General features: G+C 46.4%; 2 protein-coding genes across 3 annotated transcripts; both read left to right on the top strand.

Moving 5' to 3' along the window:
• Window positions 1–213: 213 nt before the first annotated feature.
• LOC140419955 (uncharacterized) lies at window positions 214–3,869 on the top strand. 2 transcript variants are annotated; one of them, XM_072504000.1, is made up of 2 exons: window positions 214–354; window positions 1,908–3,869. In XM_072504000.1, exon 2 carries the CDS (start codon window positions 2,263–2,265, stop codon window positions 3,187–3,189), a length of 927 nt encoding a protein of 308 aa, XP_072360101.1. In that variant the 5' UTR covers window positions 214–354; window positions 1,908–2,262; the 3' UTR covers window positions 3,190–3,869. The 2 variants fall into 2 exon arrangements, with proteins under 2 accessions (XP_072360101.1, XP_072360100.1); XM_072503999.1 differs by having other exon boundaries at window positions 1,896–3,869.
• A 3,869-nt stretch (window positions 3,870–7,738) lies between these two features.
• On the top strand, window positions 7,739–13,512 carry LOC140419956 (uncharacterized). The gene is made up of 2 exons (XM_072504001.1): window positions 7,739–7,846; window positions 12,045–13,512. Exon 2 carries the CDS (start codon window positions 12,400–12,402, stop codon window positions 13,267–13,269), a length of 870 nt encoding a protein of 289 aa, XP_072360102.1. The 5' UTR covers window positions 7,739–7,846; window positions 12,045–12,399; the 3' UTR covers window positions 13,270–13,512.
• The last annotated feature ends 3,413 nt before the right edge of the window (window positions 13,513–16,925 follow it).

Genomic DNA, 16,925 nt, shown 5'->3' with positions numbered 1-16,925 from the left:
CGTCTCAGGGTTCCAGTGCGCAGGCCCGGCGCGCGGACATAGCAGCTCCGCCCCACTCATAGTTCCTTCTCCTCCAGACAAGATTTCCAGACAACCGGCTGACGGCTCCGGCGAGAGCGAGAAGCCGCTGGGTGATTCCCCTCCCCCCCCCGCGGCACGGGACTGCGCATGTCCAAGAGAGAGGAGAGGCTGCGCATGTGCGAGGGAAAGCCCAGCCCCTGACCTTCCTGTGAGGTGTTGGCCAATGGATAGAGTTAGGACCGGAAGGACGCTGGTCCTCCAATCAGCGCAGGCTTTGTGTGAAAGGAGATTGGGCTTCACACAGATTGAAACGTCCTCCTGTCTCCAACATCTGTGAGTAAAACATTTTCTTTTCTTCCCCTTTCCATTTCTTTTCTCATTCTGACCTTCAATTGATGACTTGCAGCAACTGAAGGGAAATAAAGTGAATCCAGGGAGGGTGCAGACTCTGGAAAGCTTGGCCCAGGTCTCTCTCTCTTAAAGACATTGAGAAGTCTTACAACACCAGGTAAAAACCCAACAGGTTTGCTTCGAATCACTAGCTTTCGCAGCACTGCTCCATCTTCAGCTCCTTCCATTCACCTGAGGAAGGAGCTGTGCTCCAAAAGCTAGTGATTCGAAACAAACCTGTTGGACTTTAACCTGGTGTTGTAAGGCGTCTTACTGTGCTCATGACAGATCCATGATCATCACTTCCTGTCAGAACACAGATCATAACAAATAGATGCTGCATTCAGCCATTCAGTCCATAGCTAACTCATCCTTGAATATAATCAATGACCCTCAGATCCCACTGGTCCCTGTGGAAGAGAAATCCAGAGACTAATAACCCTCTGAGGGAAGAGAAGACTGGAAATATATAACGTAACTGCATACATTATTACACAACTAGAAACAATAATAAATGTACTTAATTACAGAACCATAAATATTATATTAAATATGTACCATATAAAAACATTAGACATATCTCTGCCTGATTTTAATTTTTTTCTTTCTAAAAGTAAATTTAGAATACCCAATTCCTTTTTTCCAATTAAAAGGCAATTTGGCATGGCCAATCCACCTACCCTGCACATCTTTGGGTAGCATCTCCACATCATGGCTTAAAGACATTGACATCCTTTGCTCCCTCAGCTTGACACATTTATTTGTCTGGCTAAAAGTGTGGTCTCTTTCCTAATGTTCACAATTAAAGAGCTGGTTTCCCCAGGAGATGGCTAACATTTAAGGCAGTGGGCAGCATGGTTAATCTCTGCTGCTTCACGGCACCGAGGACCCGACTTCGATCCAGGCCCCGGGTCACTGACCGTGTTGAGTTTGCACATTCTCCCTGTGTCTGCGTGGATCTCACCCCCACAACCCAAAGATGTTATGGGCAACAAGTCGGAAAATGGAGAGAAAGCTGAGATGAGGAGGAATTTCTTCACTCGAGGATGTGGCGAAGATCTGGAATTCTCTACCCCAGAGGACTGTGGAACCTCAGTCATCAAGTATTTTCAGACTGAGATTGACAGGTTTCTCGATATTGAACATATCAATGGGGGATAGTGTGGGAAAATGGTGCTGAGGTAGATCGGCCAATTAGCTCATTTAATGGTTGAGCAGGTTCTATGGACTGAATGGCTGAATGCAGCTTCTATTTGTTATGATCTGTGTTCTGACAGGAAGTGATGATCATGGATCTGTCAATCAGCCTGAATCAGCACCTTCAGGAGATTTGGGAGGGTTAATATCAGATACAGAGTGAGAATGGAGGGAGGGTGTGTGGGATGGAGATTTACAGCATTTGGGGAAAGAAAGAACATTCCAGAGAAACTAGACTTGTCTGTTCTGAATTTCTATCCTGTACTGACAGTGATATTTTTTGTAAGTTGTTTTTACAGGATATTAGAAGAGGAGGAGTCACAGACAAAAATTGCAAGCGTCAAGTCTCGATCTGACAGTCACTCGATTCCTTTGGACCTGAATACCATCGGTCTTTGAATCTAGAAGGAGAAATGTTTGCCCGTTCTGTAGGCTTCAAAATATTTTAAACATCAGTGTGACTGGAAAAGCACCGAGAGACACGCACCTGAGTGAGAGTGTTCCAGAGCACTGACTGTGGAAAGAGCTTTAACCAGTTACACAGTCTGAAAGAATATCACGCCATTCACAGGGGGGAGAGACCATATATGTGGGTTCTGTGTTGTCAAGGCTTCAGCTGATTGTTCAACCCGGAGAGACACAAAGATTCAAAATATGGACAGACCGTGGAAATGTGGAGATTGTGGGAAGGGATACGGAGCCCCATCTGCACTAGAGGCTCATCGGCGCATTCACACTGGGGAGAGGCCATTCTCGTGCTCCCAGTGTGGGAAGTCATTCACTCAGTTATCCCACCTGTGGACACACCAGCGATTTCACACTGGGGAGAGGCCATTCTCGTGCTCCCAGTGTGGGAGGGGATTCAGTGATTCCTCCACCCTGCACAGACATCAGGCAGTTCACACTGGGGAGAAGCCGTTCACCTGCTCTCAGTGTGGGAAGGGATTCACTCAGCTATTCCCACTGAAGACACACCAGCGAGTTCACACTGGGGAGAAGCCATTCTCCTGCTCTCAGTGTGGGAAGGGATTCAGTTGTTCATCCAACCTGCAGGCACACCAGAGTTCACACTGGGGAGAGGCCATTCAACTGCTCTCAGTGTGGGAAGGGATTTACTCAGTTGTCCAACCTGGAGACACACCTGAGAGTTCACACTGGGGAGAAGCCATTCACCTGCTCTCGGTGTGGGAAGGGATTCAGTGTTTTATCCAGCCTTCAGAGACATCAGCGGGTTCACACTGGGGAGAAGCCGTTCATCTGCTCTCAGTGTGGGAAGGGATTCATTCAATTATCCAACCTGCAGACACACCAGCGAGTTCACACTGGGGAGAGGCTGTTCACCTGTTCTCAATGTGGGAAGGGATTTTGTGTTTCATCACATCTGCTGAGACACCAACAAGTTCACAATTGATTGCTGGGGTTGGATTCTGCTGTTCTTGTTTCTGCTTCAATTGCCTCGAGGACGGCATTTTGTTCATTCTGACAGTTGGTCAGTGTGGATTGTTGGAGGGTTTCTTTCTTCTGGACACTTCAGTTTCACAACTTTGCCTCCAGTGGGTTGATGATATTCAAGACTTATGAATACCTGGCTTTAAATTGCATAATAAAAGAATCACAGAGTGAAAGGGCTTTTGGAAGTTAAAAGATATATAGTTCCCATTTCTGTTTGTTATCCCCTAAATCATGCCATGTTGCCATGAAGATGGGCTGTGGTGGTTACGTGGCTCTTTTGTTTAATGTATCTAGATGCTTCTCACAGAAGAAAACTTGCAGGGTATGAGGGGCAAGTTATCTGAGGTGGACGGGGAAACTGATAGGCGATAGGGAATAGATAATAGTTAAGGAATTATTACATATTACAAGGGCCAGTTAGCTCAGTTGGCTGGATGGCTGGTTTGTGATGTGGAGCGACTCCAACAACATGGATTCAACTCCCATATCGACAGGTTATCCATTAACCTTGCCCCTCATCTGAGGTGTGGTGACCTTCAGGTTAAATCACCATCAGTCAGCTCTCTCTCTCAAAGGGGAGAGCAGCCTACGGTCCTCTGGGCCACTGATGACATTCATTTATTTTTAAAAATAAATTTAGACCACCCAATTTGTTTTTTCAATTTAAGGGGCAATTTGGCGTGGCAAATTGACCTCCTGCATATCTTTTTGGGTTGTGGGGTTGAGACCCAGGCAGGCACTGGGAGAATGTTCAAAGGTGACTTTCATTTCACATGAATGCAACAAATAAAGATTCTTTGTTTTAAATATTTTATTGAGGTCTTTGAAAATGTTTATAACAGTAATATAAACAATGACATCAATATGGTAAAATAAATATTTCCCCCATCCTAACCCAATCTTCACACACCTCAACCATACAACAACAACCCTTGGAATATTGCATCTGCTGACATTTTAATTTCCCCCCCAAAAGTCGACGAACGGCTGCCACCTCCAGGTGAATCCTAACATTGACCCTCTTAAGGCGAACTTTGTTTTATCGAGACTGAGAAACCCAGCCATGTCACTAACCCAGCTCTCTACACTCGGGGGCTTCGAGTCTCTCCACATTAACATGATCCGTCTCCGGGCTACCCGGGAGGCAAAGGCCAAGATGTCAGCCTCTTTCGCCCCTGAACAAAGAAATGTACAGCACAGGAACAGGCCCTTCAGCCCTCCAAGCCCGTGCCGACCATGCTGCCCGACTAAACTACAATCTTCTACACTTCCTGGGTCCGTATCCCTCTATTCCCATCCTATTCATGTATTTGTCAAGATGCCCCTTAAATGTCACTATCGTCCCTGCTTCCACCACCTCCTCCGGTAGCGAGTTCCAGGCACCCACTACCCTGATCTCCCGGATCTTCCGACACTCCAAAGATCGCTAACTCCGGACTCGGCACCACCCGTGTTTTTAGTACCATGGATATTGCCTTAGCAAAATCCTGCCAAAACCCTCTAAGCTTCAGGCATGCCCAAAACATGTGGATATGATTTGCTGGGCTTCCTGCGCACCTCGCACACCGATCCTCAACCCCGAAGAACTTACTCATCCTAGCCATGGTCATGTGTGCCCGGTGGACTACCTTAAATTGTATCAGGCTAAGCCTGGCGCATGATGAGGAGGTATTAACCCTGCTTAGGGCATCTGCCCATAGACCCACCTCTATCTCTCCTCCTAGCTCGTCCTCCCACTTGCCCTTAAGCTCCTCCACCTGCGTTTCCTCCGCCTTCGAAAACTCCTGGTAAATATCCGATAACTTTCCCTCTCCCACCCAGGGACTGGAGACTACTCTATCCTGTAACAGGTTCGCAAGGGCCAAGCCCCCGACTGTTGCCCTCTCTGGATCACCGTCTTCCTAATCCTTGCCACCCTATCTGCCCACACAAAACCAACCTAATTCACCCCCATAAATAACGATTTCGGCAAAAAGGCCGGTCGGCACTGAAATAAAAATAAAAACCACGGCACACTGCTCATCTTAACCAGTTGTACCCGATTGTGGACAGATTTAGTGCCTTCTCTGCTTCTAAGATCAATTTTACTGAGTCCAAGGCCATGCCGGTGGGGAGGGGTTGAGGGGTAAGATCCCTCCTCTTGTTAACTTCCCCTTCAGATGCTCCCGCCTTGGGATTTAAATATCTGGGAATGTCAATGACCCCCCTCTTTCAGACAGCTATATGCGGCCAACTTTCCACAGCTGATGGTGACTATTAGGTGGGACCTTGCCCGGTGGTTGACTCTTCTGATTTCATGGTGAGGGAGGATTGTCTTCATTAAAATGAATGTGTTGTCCAGACTTTTGTACCCTCTGCAGATGCTGCCTGTACTGCTGACTGGAGTTGTTAAGGAAATTAATGGAATGATTAGTACAGTTATCTGGAACAAAAAGAAACCTCGCCTCAAGTTTGTTAAGCTCCAATCACCAGGAGCTAAGGGAGGGTTGGGTCTCCGGAATATCGGGCTATATCAATTGGCCTCTCATCTAAGGTTCATAAGAGATTGGGTGAGGATGGACCCAACATCCCTCTGGCTCGATATAGAAGCAGACCAGTCACTTCTCCCTCTATCCAAAACTGGCATAGGCTGATTACAGAATGCACCCCCATGGAATTTTTAATGTCTATAGTTCATTCAAAGTCTGATATATTTGGTAAATTATGCGACCCCTATCTCAGATATCTCGGTTCCAATTTGACTGACTTGCTCCTCCAGGGCTTTCAATCAGTGAATTAAATTCAACTTAGGCCGGGAGTAGGGCACAGTAAGGCACAGTGGTTAGCACTGCTGCCGCACAGAGCCAGGGACCCAGGTTAGATTCCCTGAGTGGCTATCTGTGTGGAGTTTGCACGTTCTCCGTGTCTGCTCCGGTTTCCTCCTACAGTCCAAAGATGTGCAGGTTCAGTGGATTCATCATGCTAAATTGCCCCTTCGTGTCCAAAGGTGTTAGGTAAGGTGGGCTGACCATGATCAATGCACAAGGTTACGGGGATAGGGTGGGAAGTTTGCCTCAGTGAGTGCTTTTTCTGAGGGTCAGTGCAGACTTGAAAGAGCGAATGGCCTCCTTGTGCACTGTAGAGATTCTATGTCATCTATTTTATGATATTCATTTCAATTCAACTATGCTGTTAGTCCATTTGTAATATTTTGGGGTGTGCATTGTTCTCCTTCCATTTTTATATAACCTTACCCTCTTTCTCCACTTACTATGCTAACCTGTTAACTGGTTGTTCAATAGATCAGGCAGTTCATCTCGAGGCTCTGGTCGCTCAAATATCCTGCCACAAATTAATTCTGCAATGTGTTGCTTGTATTTATGCTGGCCGTATCAGTTGTTCTGCACTGTACCCATTTTCCACAAATTTTCTATTATTCTGTTTCATTCATTGTTTAAAAATTGGTTAAAAAAGATAACAAAAGAAATATTAAAAATATTAACTCATCCATGAATACATTCAGCGAATCCCAGACTCCACTGGTCCATTTGAAAGAGAAATCCAGAGACTACCAACACTCTGAGGGAAGAGATGACTGGAATTATATAACGTAGCTACAGTACAATAGTACACTACTGAAATAATAATAAATATACTTCATTATAGAACCATAAACAATATATCTAATATGTACCATATAACAACACTGGACATATCTCTGTCAGATATTAATTTACTGACCCCTTAAATGTCATCATCTCCTGGGGAAACCAGCCCTTTAATTGTGAACTTTAGGAAATACACCATTTTTTTAGCCAAATAAATAAATGTGTCAAGCTGAGGGAGCAAAGGATGTCAATGTCTTTGAGAGAGAGAGAGACCTGGGCCAACCTTTGCAGAGTCTGCACACTCCCTGGATTCACTTCCTTTCCCTTCAGTTGCTGCAAGTGACCAATTGAAGGTGAGAATGAGAAAAGAAATGGAAAGGGGAGAAAAGAAAGTGTTTTACTCCCAGATGTTGGAGACAGGAGGTTTAATTCAACTTCAGCTTTGTGACATCATAAAGTACCCTGACTGAATCAGCCAATAGGAATTACTCTATCCGCGGTGTCGTCACCGGGTTCCAGTGCGCGAACGCAGGAGCCCCGCCCCCACCCGTTCAACCCCCTCCCTCCTCAAGAGACATTTTCCAGGCTCCAGCCAGAGCGAGAAGCCGCTCGGTGACCTCAACCCTGCCTGAGACTGCGCAAGTCTAAGGGAGAGTGGGAGCTGCGGATGTGCAGGGGAGCTCACCTCCTGACCTTCCTGCTGAGGCATTGGCCAATGGGAACAGTTACGCGACCGGAAGGACTCGTGTCCTTCAGCCAATCAGAGTGCGGGGTTGGTGTGACTGAGCTTCACTCCGGCGGAAACCTCCTCCTGGGCCTTCATCAAACAAACCTCCAGACGCCGCTGGTTCTCCAGCATTCTGCACCTTTCATCAGCAGTGGCAGAAATGATCATCCCCGCCCGGCATGAGCTTTACACGTCTGGAGGGGGAAATACCAGGGGCCGAGTTAACGGAAGAACTCACACTCTTCCGTAAAATGTGCAGTGAATGAAGTATCTCTGATCAGGGAGGCATCAAACCTCCACTTTTTCGACCTGGGGTGAACCCTCGAGCAGAACCAACAGAAAAGCGGGGCGGGGGGCGGGGCGGGGGGGGCGCATTTAAGATGTTCCCTGTGGTGCAAGCGGACACCAGGTCGTCCTCGGCACGAAGAAGTCGGCGATTCTAGTCTGACATTGCTGTGGGACTGGAAAGAAGGTAAAATCTCCACCCCTCGGGTGCAAAGTTCCCCAAATATCCACATAATCCACCTCTTCACAAGCCGAGACCAACGCCCGAGCCTGGTAACCGGGAGCTTATCCACCAGAGGATATAAGTGGCCGTTGAAGTCATCAACCACAAAGACTTAGTCAAAGCTAACTGCAAAATCCACAAAACCCTTCACAATGAACTCTGGGGAGTCATTCGGGGATCCATAAACATTCATTATTGAAACAACATCTCCATGCACCAACCCTCTGATGATCACATATCTACCTCCTTTATCCTTGGTGCAGGTTTCAACCTCAAAAGGGATATTTTTATTAATAAGGATTGCCACACCTCTGCTACTTGATGACAAAGAGGCAAAAAAAAATCCTCCCCACCCAATCCGGCCTCAATTTAAAGTGTTCCTCATCATAGAATCCCTTTCAGAAGGATGCCTTTCAGCCCATCGATTCCGCACCTGCCTTTGAAAGAGCACCCTACCGAGGCCCATGCCTCCACCCTATCACTGTCACCCAGTAACCCTACCTAACCCATTTGAACTTGAACGGGCTTTTTTGCATGTCCAATCCACCTAACTTGCACATCTTTGCCCTGTAGGAGGAAACTGGAGAACCCAGAGAAAATCCACACAGACACGAGGAGAAGGTGCAAACCAGGCAGTCACTCGAGGCCCAAATTCAACTTATATCTCTGGCGCTGGAAGGCATCTGCGCTAACCACTGTGCCACCTTGCCGCAACAAATGAGTTTAAGCTAGATGAGTTTCCTGCAATAAAGCTATGTCGATTTTCTCCTTACGAAAGGAGAGGATCTTATTCCTTCTGATAGGGTGATGGATGCCCTGTACATTGCCTGAGAAAATTTGCAGATTAACTGCCACCATTAGTTAGGCGACAGAGAGAACAGGAACAGATTTTCACACCACAATCGGGCGGGCGTCATTAACCCCCTCCTCCAACTCACTTTACACCACAGGCACCAAGGTATCCCCAAACTGCTCCTTTCACAGACAAAAAGCTCCTTTCAGCTCCATTCACTGTACCAGAGTAGGGTAAAGTCAACAACACATAAACCAACCCATAATAACAAAAATACAAAAGAATCACGACCACAATAGATCAAAGGGAACTTTTCTCAATAAGACTGAGGACCCGGAGGGTTCTCCCCACGGCCAGACTGTTGTTACCCTCAGGATACCTTCTCTAAACTGAGGAGAGGAAAAGGAGGGCCAACAAGGGAATGGAGATCGAATGTCCCTCCTACATTTTAGACCCACCCGTGAAGACCTGCATCCATCACCACCCACCCTTCGGCAATGGCACCACTCGGTTCCGCCATGATTAACACTCGGATAATAGAAGAAAGACTACAGATATTAAGCACACGGCACATCTACCATAACTGAGATAAGATAATACGAGTCCCTGGAATACTGAAGGAGAAGAAGACATTCAATTGGCGCTCACAGAATAACAACTCCCTTCAACAGGATAAAAGATAACAATATCAGGCAACAACACCATGATAGCGAAAGAGTCTGGATTAGAGCCTGAGTTAGTCTGAGCTGCAAACCATCCCTCCAAATCCTTGCCCTTCAAAGATTTAGTGAAGACCAAGGCATTAGTTGGATTATCGAAAGACTTGACGGAGTTGTCGGATACAATTTTCAGGGTCGCTGGGTAAAGACCATAAGACATAGGAGTGGAAGTAAGGCCATTCGGCCCATCGAGTCCACTCCACCATTCAATCATGGCTGATTTCAACTCCATTTACCCGCTCTCTCCCCATAGCCCTTAATTCCTCGAGAAATCAAGAATTTATCAACTTCTGTCTTAAAGCCACTCAATGTCCCGGCCTCCACCGCCCTCTGTGGCAATGAATTCCACATACCCACCACTCTCTGGCTGAAGAAATTTCTCCTCATCTCTGTTCTAAAGTGACTCCCTTTTATTCTAAGGCTGTGCCCCCGGGTCCTAGTCTCCCCTGCTAATGGAAACAACTTCCCTACATCCACCCTATCTAAGCCATTCATTATCTTGTAAGTTTCCATTAAATCTCCCCTCAACCTCCTAAACTCCAATGAATATAATCCCAGGATCCTCAGACGTTCATCATATGTTAGGCCTACCATTCCTGGGATCATCCGTGTGAATCTCCGCTGGACCCGCTCCAGTGCCAGTATGTCCTTCCTGAGGTGTGGGGCCCAAAATTGCTCACAGTATTCTAAATGGGGCCTAACTAATGCTTTATAAAGCTTCAGAAGTACATCCCTGCTTTTATATTCCAAGCCTCTTGAGATGAATGACAACATTGCATTTGCTTTCTTAATTACGGACTCAACCTGCAAGTTTACCTTTAGAGAATCCTGGACTCGGACTCCCAAGTCCCTTTGCACTTCAGCATTATGAATTTTGTCACCGTTTAGAAAATAGTCCACGCCTCTATTCTTTTTTCCAAAATGCAAGACCTCGCACTTGCCCACGTTGAATTTCATCAGCCATTTCTTGGACCACTCTCCTAAACTGTCTAAATCTTTCTGCAGCCTCCCCACCTCCTCCATACTACCTGCCTCTCCACCTATCTTCGTATCATCGGCAAACTTAGCCAGAATGCCCCCAGTCCCATCATCTAGATCGTTAATATATAAAGAGAACAGCTGTGGTCCCAACACTGAACCCTGCGGGACACCACTCGTCACCGGTTGCCATTCCGAAAAATAACCTTTTATCCCAACTCTCTGCCTTCTGCCTGACAGCCAATCGTCAATCCATGTTAGTACCTTGCCTCGAATACCATGGGCCCTTACTTTACTCAGCAGTCTCCCGTGAGGCACCTTATCAAAGGCCTTTTGGAAGTCAAGATAGATAACATCCATTGGCTCTCCTTGGTCTAACCTATTTGTTATCTCTTCAAAGAACTCTAACAGGTTTGTCAGGCACGACGTCCCCTTACTAAATCCATGCTGACTTGTCCTAATCCGACCCTGCACTTCCAAGAATTTAGAAATCTCATCCTTAACATTGGATTCTAGAATCTTGCCAACAACCGAGGTCAGGCTAATTGGCCTATAATTTTCCATCTTTTTCCTTGTTCCCTTCTTGAACAGTGGGGTTACAACAGCGATTTTCCAATCCTCTGGTACTTTCCCTGACTCCAGTGACTGTTGAAACATCATCACCAACGCCTCCACTATTTCTTCAGCTATCTCCTTTAGAACTCTAGGTTGTAGCCCATCTGGGCCCGGAGATTTATCAATTTTTAGACCTCTTAGACATAAATCGACATAATTCACTCCGGAGCCTTGAGTTCCCTTCAACCTTCATCGAAGCCTCGATGCTTCGTTTGTGTGTCTGCCGAAAAGTCCTGGAAGAAGGAAATCCTCACTCCCTCATGGAGCCAGGTCCCACCTCACCTTACCTGTCGCCAGGATCTTCTGGTGATCTTTCAAGTTGTGGAAGTGAATGGTTACAGGCCTGGGATGAAAACTATCCCTCAGCCTCAAAGACATGATCCGGGGCCCTTTCTAATTTGAAACACCCAGGCTTCACATCCAGCTTGAGAAAACGTGGCAGCCGGTCCTCGAAGAACCTAACGGGAGCCTCACCCTCCACACCTTCTGGCAGGCCGACGACTCGGATGTTCTTTCTCTGACCCTCGGTTCTCCAGGAGTCCACCACACCACTCAGCCAGTTTTCCAAGGATTAAATTTTTGCCTCCGCGGAGGAGGCATCTTGCTCAACATTCAGGATTCTCTCCTCGGGATCGTCGACCCTTGGTGTTTTACAGCTCGGCTCATGAGCTCACAGATATTGAGTCAGCACACTCAGCCTCTGGTCAATAACACGGATAATGTCGCTGACATAGGTCGGCCAATCATCCCACAGAATAGACAAGCAGGCTCGATGGGCCGAATGGCCAACTGCAGCTCGTATTTGTTATGATCTCTGTGCCCAGGACAGGAAGCAGTGAGCATGGATCTGTCAATCAACCTGAATCAGCACCTTCAGGAGAATTGGGAGGGTGGATATTAGATACAGCAGAGTGAGAATGGAGGGAGAGTGTGTGGGATGGAGATTTACAGCTTTGGGGAATGAGAGAGGAAAGAATGTTCTCTAGGAACTAGAATTGTCTGTTCTGAGTTTCTATCCTGCACTGACAGTGATGTCTTTTGTAAATTGTTTTTATAGGATATTAGAAGAGGAATTACAGACAGAAATCCCAACCGTCACCACTCAATCTGACTGAGTCTCTCAATTTCTTGGAACTGAACATCACCAGACTTTGAATCCAGAAGGAAAAATGTTTGGCTTTTCTGTCGGCTTCAAAAGATTTTAACCATCAGTGTGACTGGAAAAGCACCGAGACACACACACCCAAGTGAGAGTGTTCCAGAGCACCGACTGTGGAAAGAGCTTTAACCAGTTACACAGCCTGAAAAAACATCACACCATTCACAGCGGGGAGAGACCGTACACGTGTTCTCTGCGTGGACGAGGCTTCAACTGATCGTCAAACCTGGAGAAACACGAGGACACCCGCACCATGAAGAAACCTTGGAAATGCGGGGACTGTGGGAAGGGATTCAAGGCTCCATCTGCACTGGAAACTCATCGACGTATTCACACTGGGGAGAAGCCATTCACCTGCCCTCAGTGTGAGAAGGGATTCACTCAATTATCCGCCCTGCGAAGACATCGACGCATTCACACTGGGGAGAGGCCGTTCACCTGCTCTCAGTGTGAGAAGGGATTGACTACTTTATCGAGCCTTTGGAGACACCAACGAGTTCACACTGGGGAGAGGCCGTTCACCTGCTCTCAGTGTGAGAAGGGATTCACAGAGTTATCGAAACTACGGATACATCAGCGACTTCACACTGGGGAGAGGCTGTTCATCTGCTCTCAGTGTGAGAAAGACTTCACTGAGTTATCGAAACTGCGTATACACCAGCGGGTTCACACTGGGGAGAGGCCATTCACCTGCTCGCAGTGTGGGAAGAGATTCACTCAGTTATCCAGCCTGCGGAAACACCAGCGAGCTCACACTGGGGAAAAGCCATTCACCTGTTCTCAGTGTGAGAAGGGATTCACTCGGTTATCCACCCTGCGGATACATCAGCGAGTTCACACTGGGGAGAGGCCGTTCACCTGCTCTCAATGTGAGAAGGAATTCACTCAGTTATCCAACCTGCAGAGACACCAGCGAGTTCACACTGGGGAGAGGGCATTCAATTGCTCTCAGTGTGTGAAGAGATTCACTACTTCATCAAGCCTGAGGATACACCAGCTTGTTCACACTGAGGAGAGGCCGTTCACCTGCTCTCAGTGCGGGAAGGGATTCGCTCAGTTATCCCACCTGCAGACACACCAGCAAGTTCACACAGGGGAGAAGGAGTTAACCTGCTCTTCGTGAGAGAAGGGATTCAGATATCCATACACTCTGCAGGAACACTAGCGAGTTCACACCTGGAAGAGGCCATTCACCTGCTCTGAGCAGGGGAGACATTCAATGATCTGTCCCAACTACAGAGACACTAGCGAGTTAATTCTGGGGAGAGACCATTTATCTGCTCTCAATGTGGGAGGGGTTTTGTGATTCATCACACCTGTTGTGACTCCAACAAGTTCACAATAAATTACAGATGTTGGTTCCATTGTTATTGTTTCTGCTCTCACTGACATTGAGGACTGCATTCTGTTCATTCTGACATCTGGTGAATGGTGATGATTGGAGGGTTTCTTTCTGCTGGACTGGCCGGTCTAACACCTCTGCCTCCGGTGGGCTGACCATTTTTGACGCTAGTTGCTATTATCTGGTTCCAAGTTTGACGAGGAGCACAGAATGAAAAGGTGTTTGCACGTTGGAAGATATTTAGTTCCCAAAGCAGCCACGTTGCCATGAAGATGGGCTATGGTGGTTACAGGGTTCTTTTGTCTAATTTATCTGGATGTTTCTCGCAGAAGGAAACTGTCATGGTCTGAGGGGCAAGTTGTCTGTGGTAGATTGGGAAATTACAATAAGCATATCACTGAAAGTGGCAACGCAGGTGGATAAGGCAACTAAGAAGGCAGACGGCATGCTTGTCTTCATTGGTCGGGGCATTGAGTATAAAAATTGGCAAGTCATGCTGCAGCTGTACAGAACCTTAGTTAGGCCACACGTGGAATATTGCCGACAATTCTGGTCACCAAAAGGATGTGGAGGCTTTGGAGAGAGTACAGAGGAGGTTTACCAGGATGTTGACTGGCCTGGAGGGTATTAGTTATGAGGAGAGGTTGGATAAACTCGGATTGTTTTCACTCCAGCGACAGAGGTTGAGGGAAGACCTGATAAAAGTTGACAAAGTTATGAGTGGCACGGACAGAGTGGATAGTCAGAAGCTTTTTCCCAGGTTGGAAAAGTCAATTACCAGGTGACAGAGGTTTAAGGTGCGAGGGGCAAAGTTTAGAAGAGATGTGCGAGGGAAGATTTTTACACAGAGGGTGGTGAGTGCCTGGAACTCGCTGCGAGAGGAGGTGGTGGAAGCAGGTACGATAGTGACGTTTAAATGGCATCTTGACAAATACATGAATAGGATGGGAATAGATGGATACAGACCCTGGAAGCACAGAAGGTTTTAGTTTAGACAGACATAATGATCCGAGCAGGCTTGGTGGGCCGAAGGGCCTGTTCCTGTGCTGTACTGTCCATTGGTCTTTGCTGTTCTTTGTATGACGATAGACAGGCAACCACTCGCATTTTATTCACATAAAATATAGATTCCTTTCAGAAGCAAAATTTAAACAGCAAAAGTGAAGCTATCGTGGCTAACAAGAAAAGTTAAAGATTCTATTAGATCAATGGAGGAGACAATATAGTCGTGAGCCTGAGGATTGGGAACTTGTTTTAGAATTCAGCAAAGGAGGAACAGGAAACTGATAAAGAGAAAATAGAATATTAGAGCAAACTGGGGAGAATTGGAAAAGCTCCTATAGGAATGTGAAAGGAAAAGATTAGCAAAGACCAATGTGGGTCCATTCCAGGCAGAGACAGGAGAGTTTATAATGGAGAATAAGGAAATGGCAGAGAACTAAACAATGTGTGTCTGTTTCACAGAGGAAGATACAGAAATTGTCCCAAAAACACGAGAGAACCAAGGGACCAGCGAGCACGAGGAACTGAAAGAGATTAGTATTCGTGAAAATGTAGTACTGGAGAAAATAATGTGGTTGAAAGTTAATAAATCCACAAAAGCTGATGCTCTACATCCCAGGGTGTTGAAAGAGGTGGCTGTAGAGAGAGTGGATACATTGGTGATCATCTTTCAAAATTCCATAGATTCTGGAATGGTTCCTGCAGATTGGAAGGTGGTAAATGTAACCCCACTATTTAAGGAGAGAGAGAGAAAACGGGGAACCACAGACCCATTAGCCTGACATCAGTAGGAGGGAAAATGCTACAATCTATTATAAAGGATGTGATAACATACGAATTAGGAGCAGGAGTAGGCCACTCAGCTCCTCAAACCTGCTCCACCATTCATTAAGTTCCCGACTGATCTGATTGTAACCTCAACTCCACAGAGGCCCCTGAGAAAATAAATCTGAGGAGATAGTAATAATATTCTTTATTATAATCATCTTTATTATTGTCACAAGTAGGCTTACATTAACACTGTAATGAAGTTACTGTGAAAATCCCCTAGTCGCCACACTCCGGCACCTGTTCGGGTACACAGAGGGAGAATCAGAATGTCAAATTCACCTAACAAGCACGCCTTGTGGGAGGAAACCGGAGCACCCGGAGGAAACCCGCACAGACATGGAGAGAACGTGCAGACTCTGCACAGACAGCGACCCAAGCCAGGAATTGAACCAGGTCCCTGGAGCTGTGAAGCAACGGTGCTAACCACTGTGCCTCCATGCCGCTGTGTCAGTTGTGGGGAACAAGAAAATGGCAGAGGAGTTAAACAGATATTTTGCATCAGTCTTTATGGTGGAAGATACTTTGAATATCCCATTAATACTAAAGAATATGGAGGGTGCAATTAAATACCATCACTGGAGAAGTTGTATTGGACAAACTAATGGGGATAAGATAAGTCCCCTGGATGGCTGCATCCTAGGATCCTAAAAGAAATGGCTACAGAGAGAGTGGATGCATTGATTGTAATTTTCAAAAAATCCTTGAATTCTGGAGAAGTACCAGAGGATTGGAAAACTGCCAATGTGACAACCCCCGATTCAAAATGGGAGGGAGGCAAAAAACGAGACACTGTAGGACGATTAGCGTAACATTTATTGTTGAAAAAAATGTTGGAATCAATTATTAGAAAGTAATAGCAGCACATTGAGAAAATCATAATCTAATCAAGCAGAGTCAGCATGGCTTTGTGAAAGGGAAACCGTGTCTGACTAATTTATCAGAGTGTTTCGAGGAAGTTTCAACCAGAGTGGATAGAGGGGGACCAGTAGATGTGTTGTATTTAAACTTCCAGAAGGCCTTTGACAAGGTACCTCACAAAACGTTAAGTCATGAGATAAGAACCCATGGTGTTGGCGTGGATAGAGAATTGGCTAATGAGGAGGAAACAACGAGTGGGGGTAAGGGGTTCTTTTTCAGGTTGGTGACGTGTAACCAGTGGGGTTCCACAGGGGTCAGTGCTGGGGCCGCAACTGTGTACAATTTATATTAATGACTTGGAGGAAGGAAGCGAACGTACTGTGCCCAAATTTGCAGACAACACAAAACTAGCTGGAAAGGCAAGTTGCGAGGGGGATACAAACAGTTTGCAAAGAGCTATTGATAGGTTAAGCAAGTGGACAAAATGTTGCCACATGGAGCATAATGTGGGAAAATGTGAAGTTCATTTCGGAAGGGAGAACAAAAGAACAGTATTATTTAAATGGAGAAAAACTGCAGAAAGCTGCAGCACAAAGGGACTTGGGGGAACTTGTGCACGAAACACAGAAAGCTAGCAGACAGGTGCAGCAGGTAATCAGGAAGGCTAATGGAATGTTGGCCCTGATTCCAAGGGGGATGGAGTATAAGAGTCGGGAAGTCTTGCTGCAGCTGTACAGCTGAGAGCA

The sequence above is a fragment of the Scyliorhinus torazame genome, chromosome 5 (genome assembly GCF_047496885.1).
Source record: "Scyliorhinus torazame isolate Kashiwa2021f chromosome 5, sScyTor2.1, whole genome shotgun sequence".
NCBI classification, from domain to species: domain Eukaryota; kingdom Metazoa; phylum Chordata; class Chondrichthyes; order Carcharhiniformes; family Scyliorhinidae; genus Scyliorhinus; species Scyliorhinus torazame.
The sequence above is the reverse complement of the archived record's forward strand: the minus strand, read 5'-3'. Positions and strand labels throughout refer to the sequence as shown.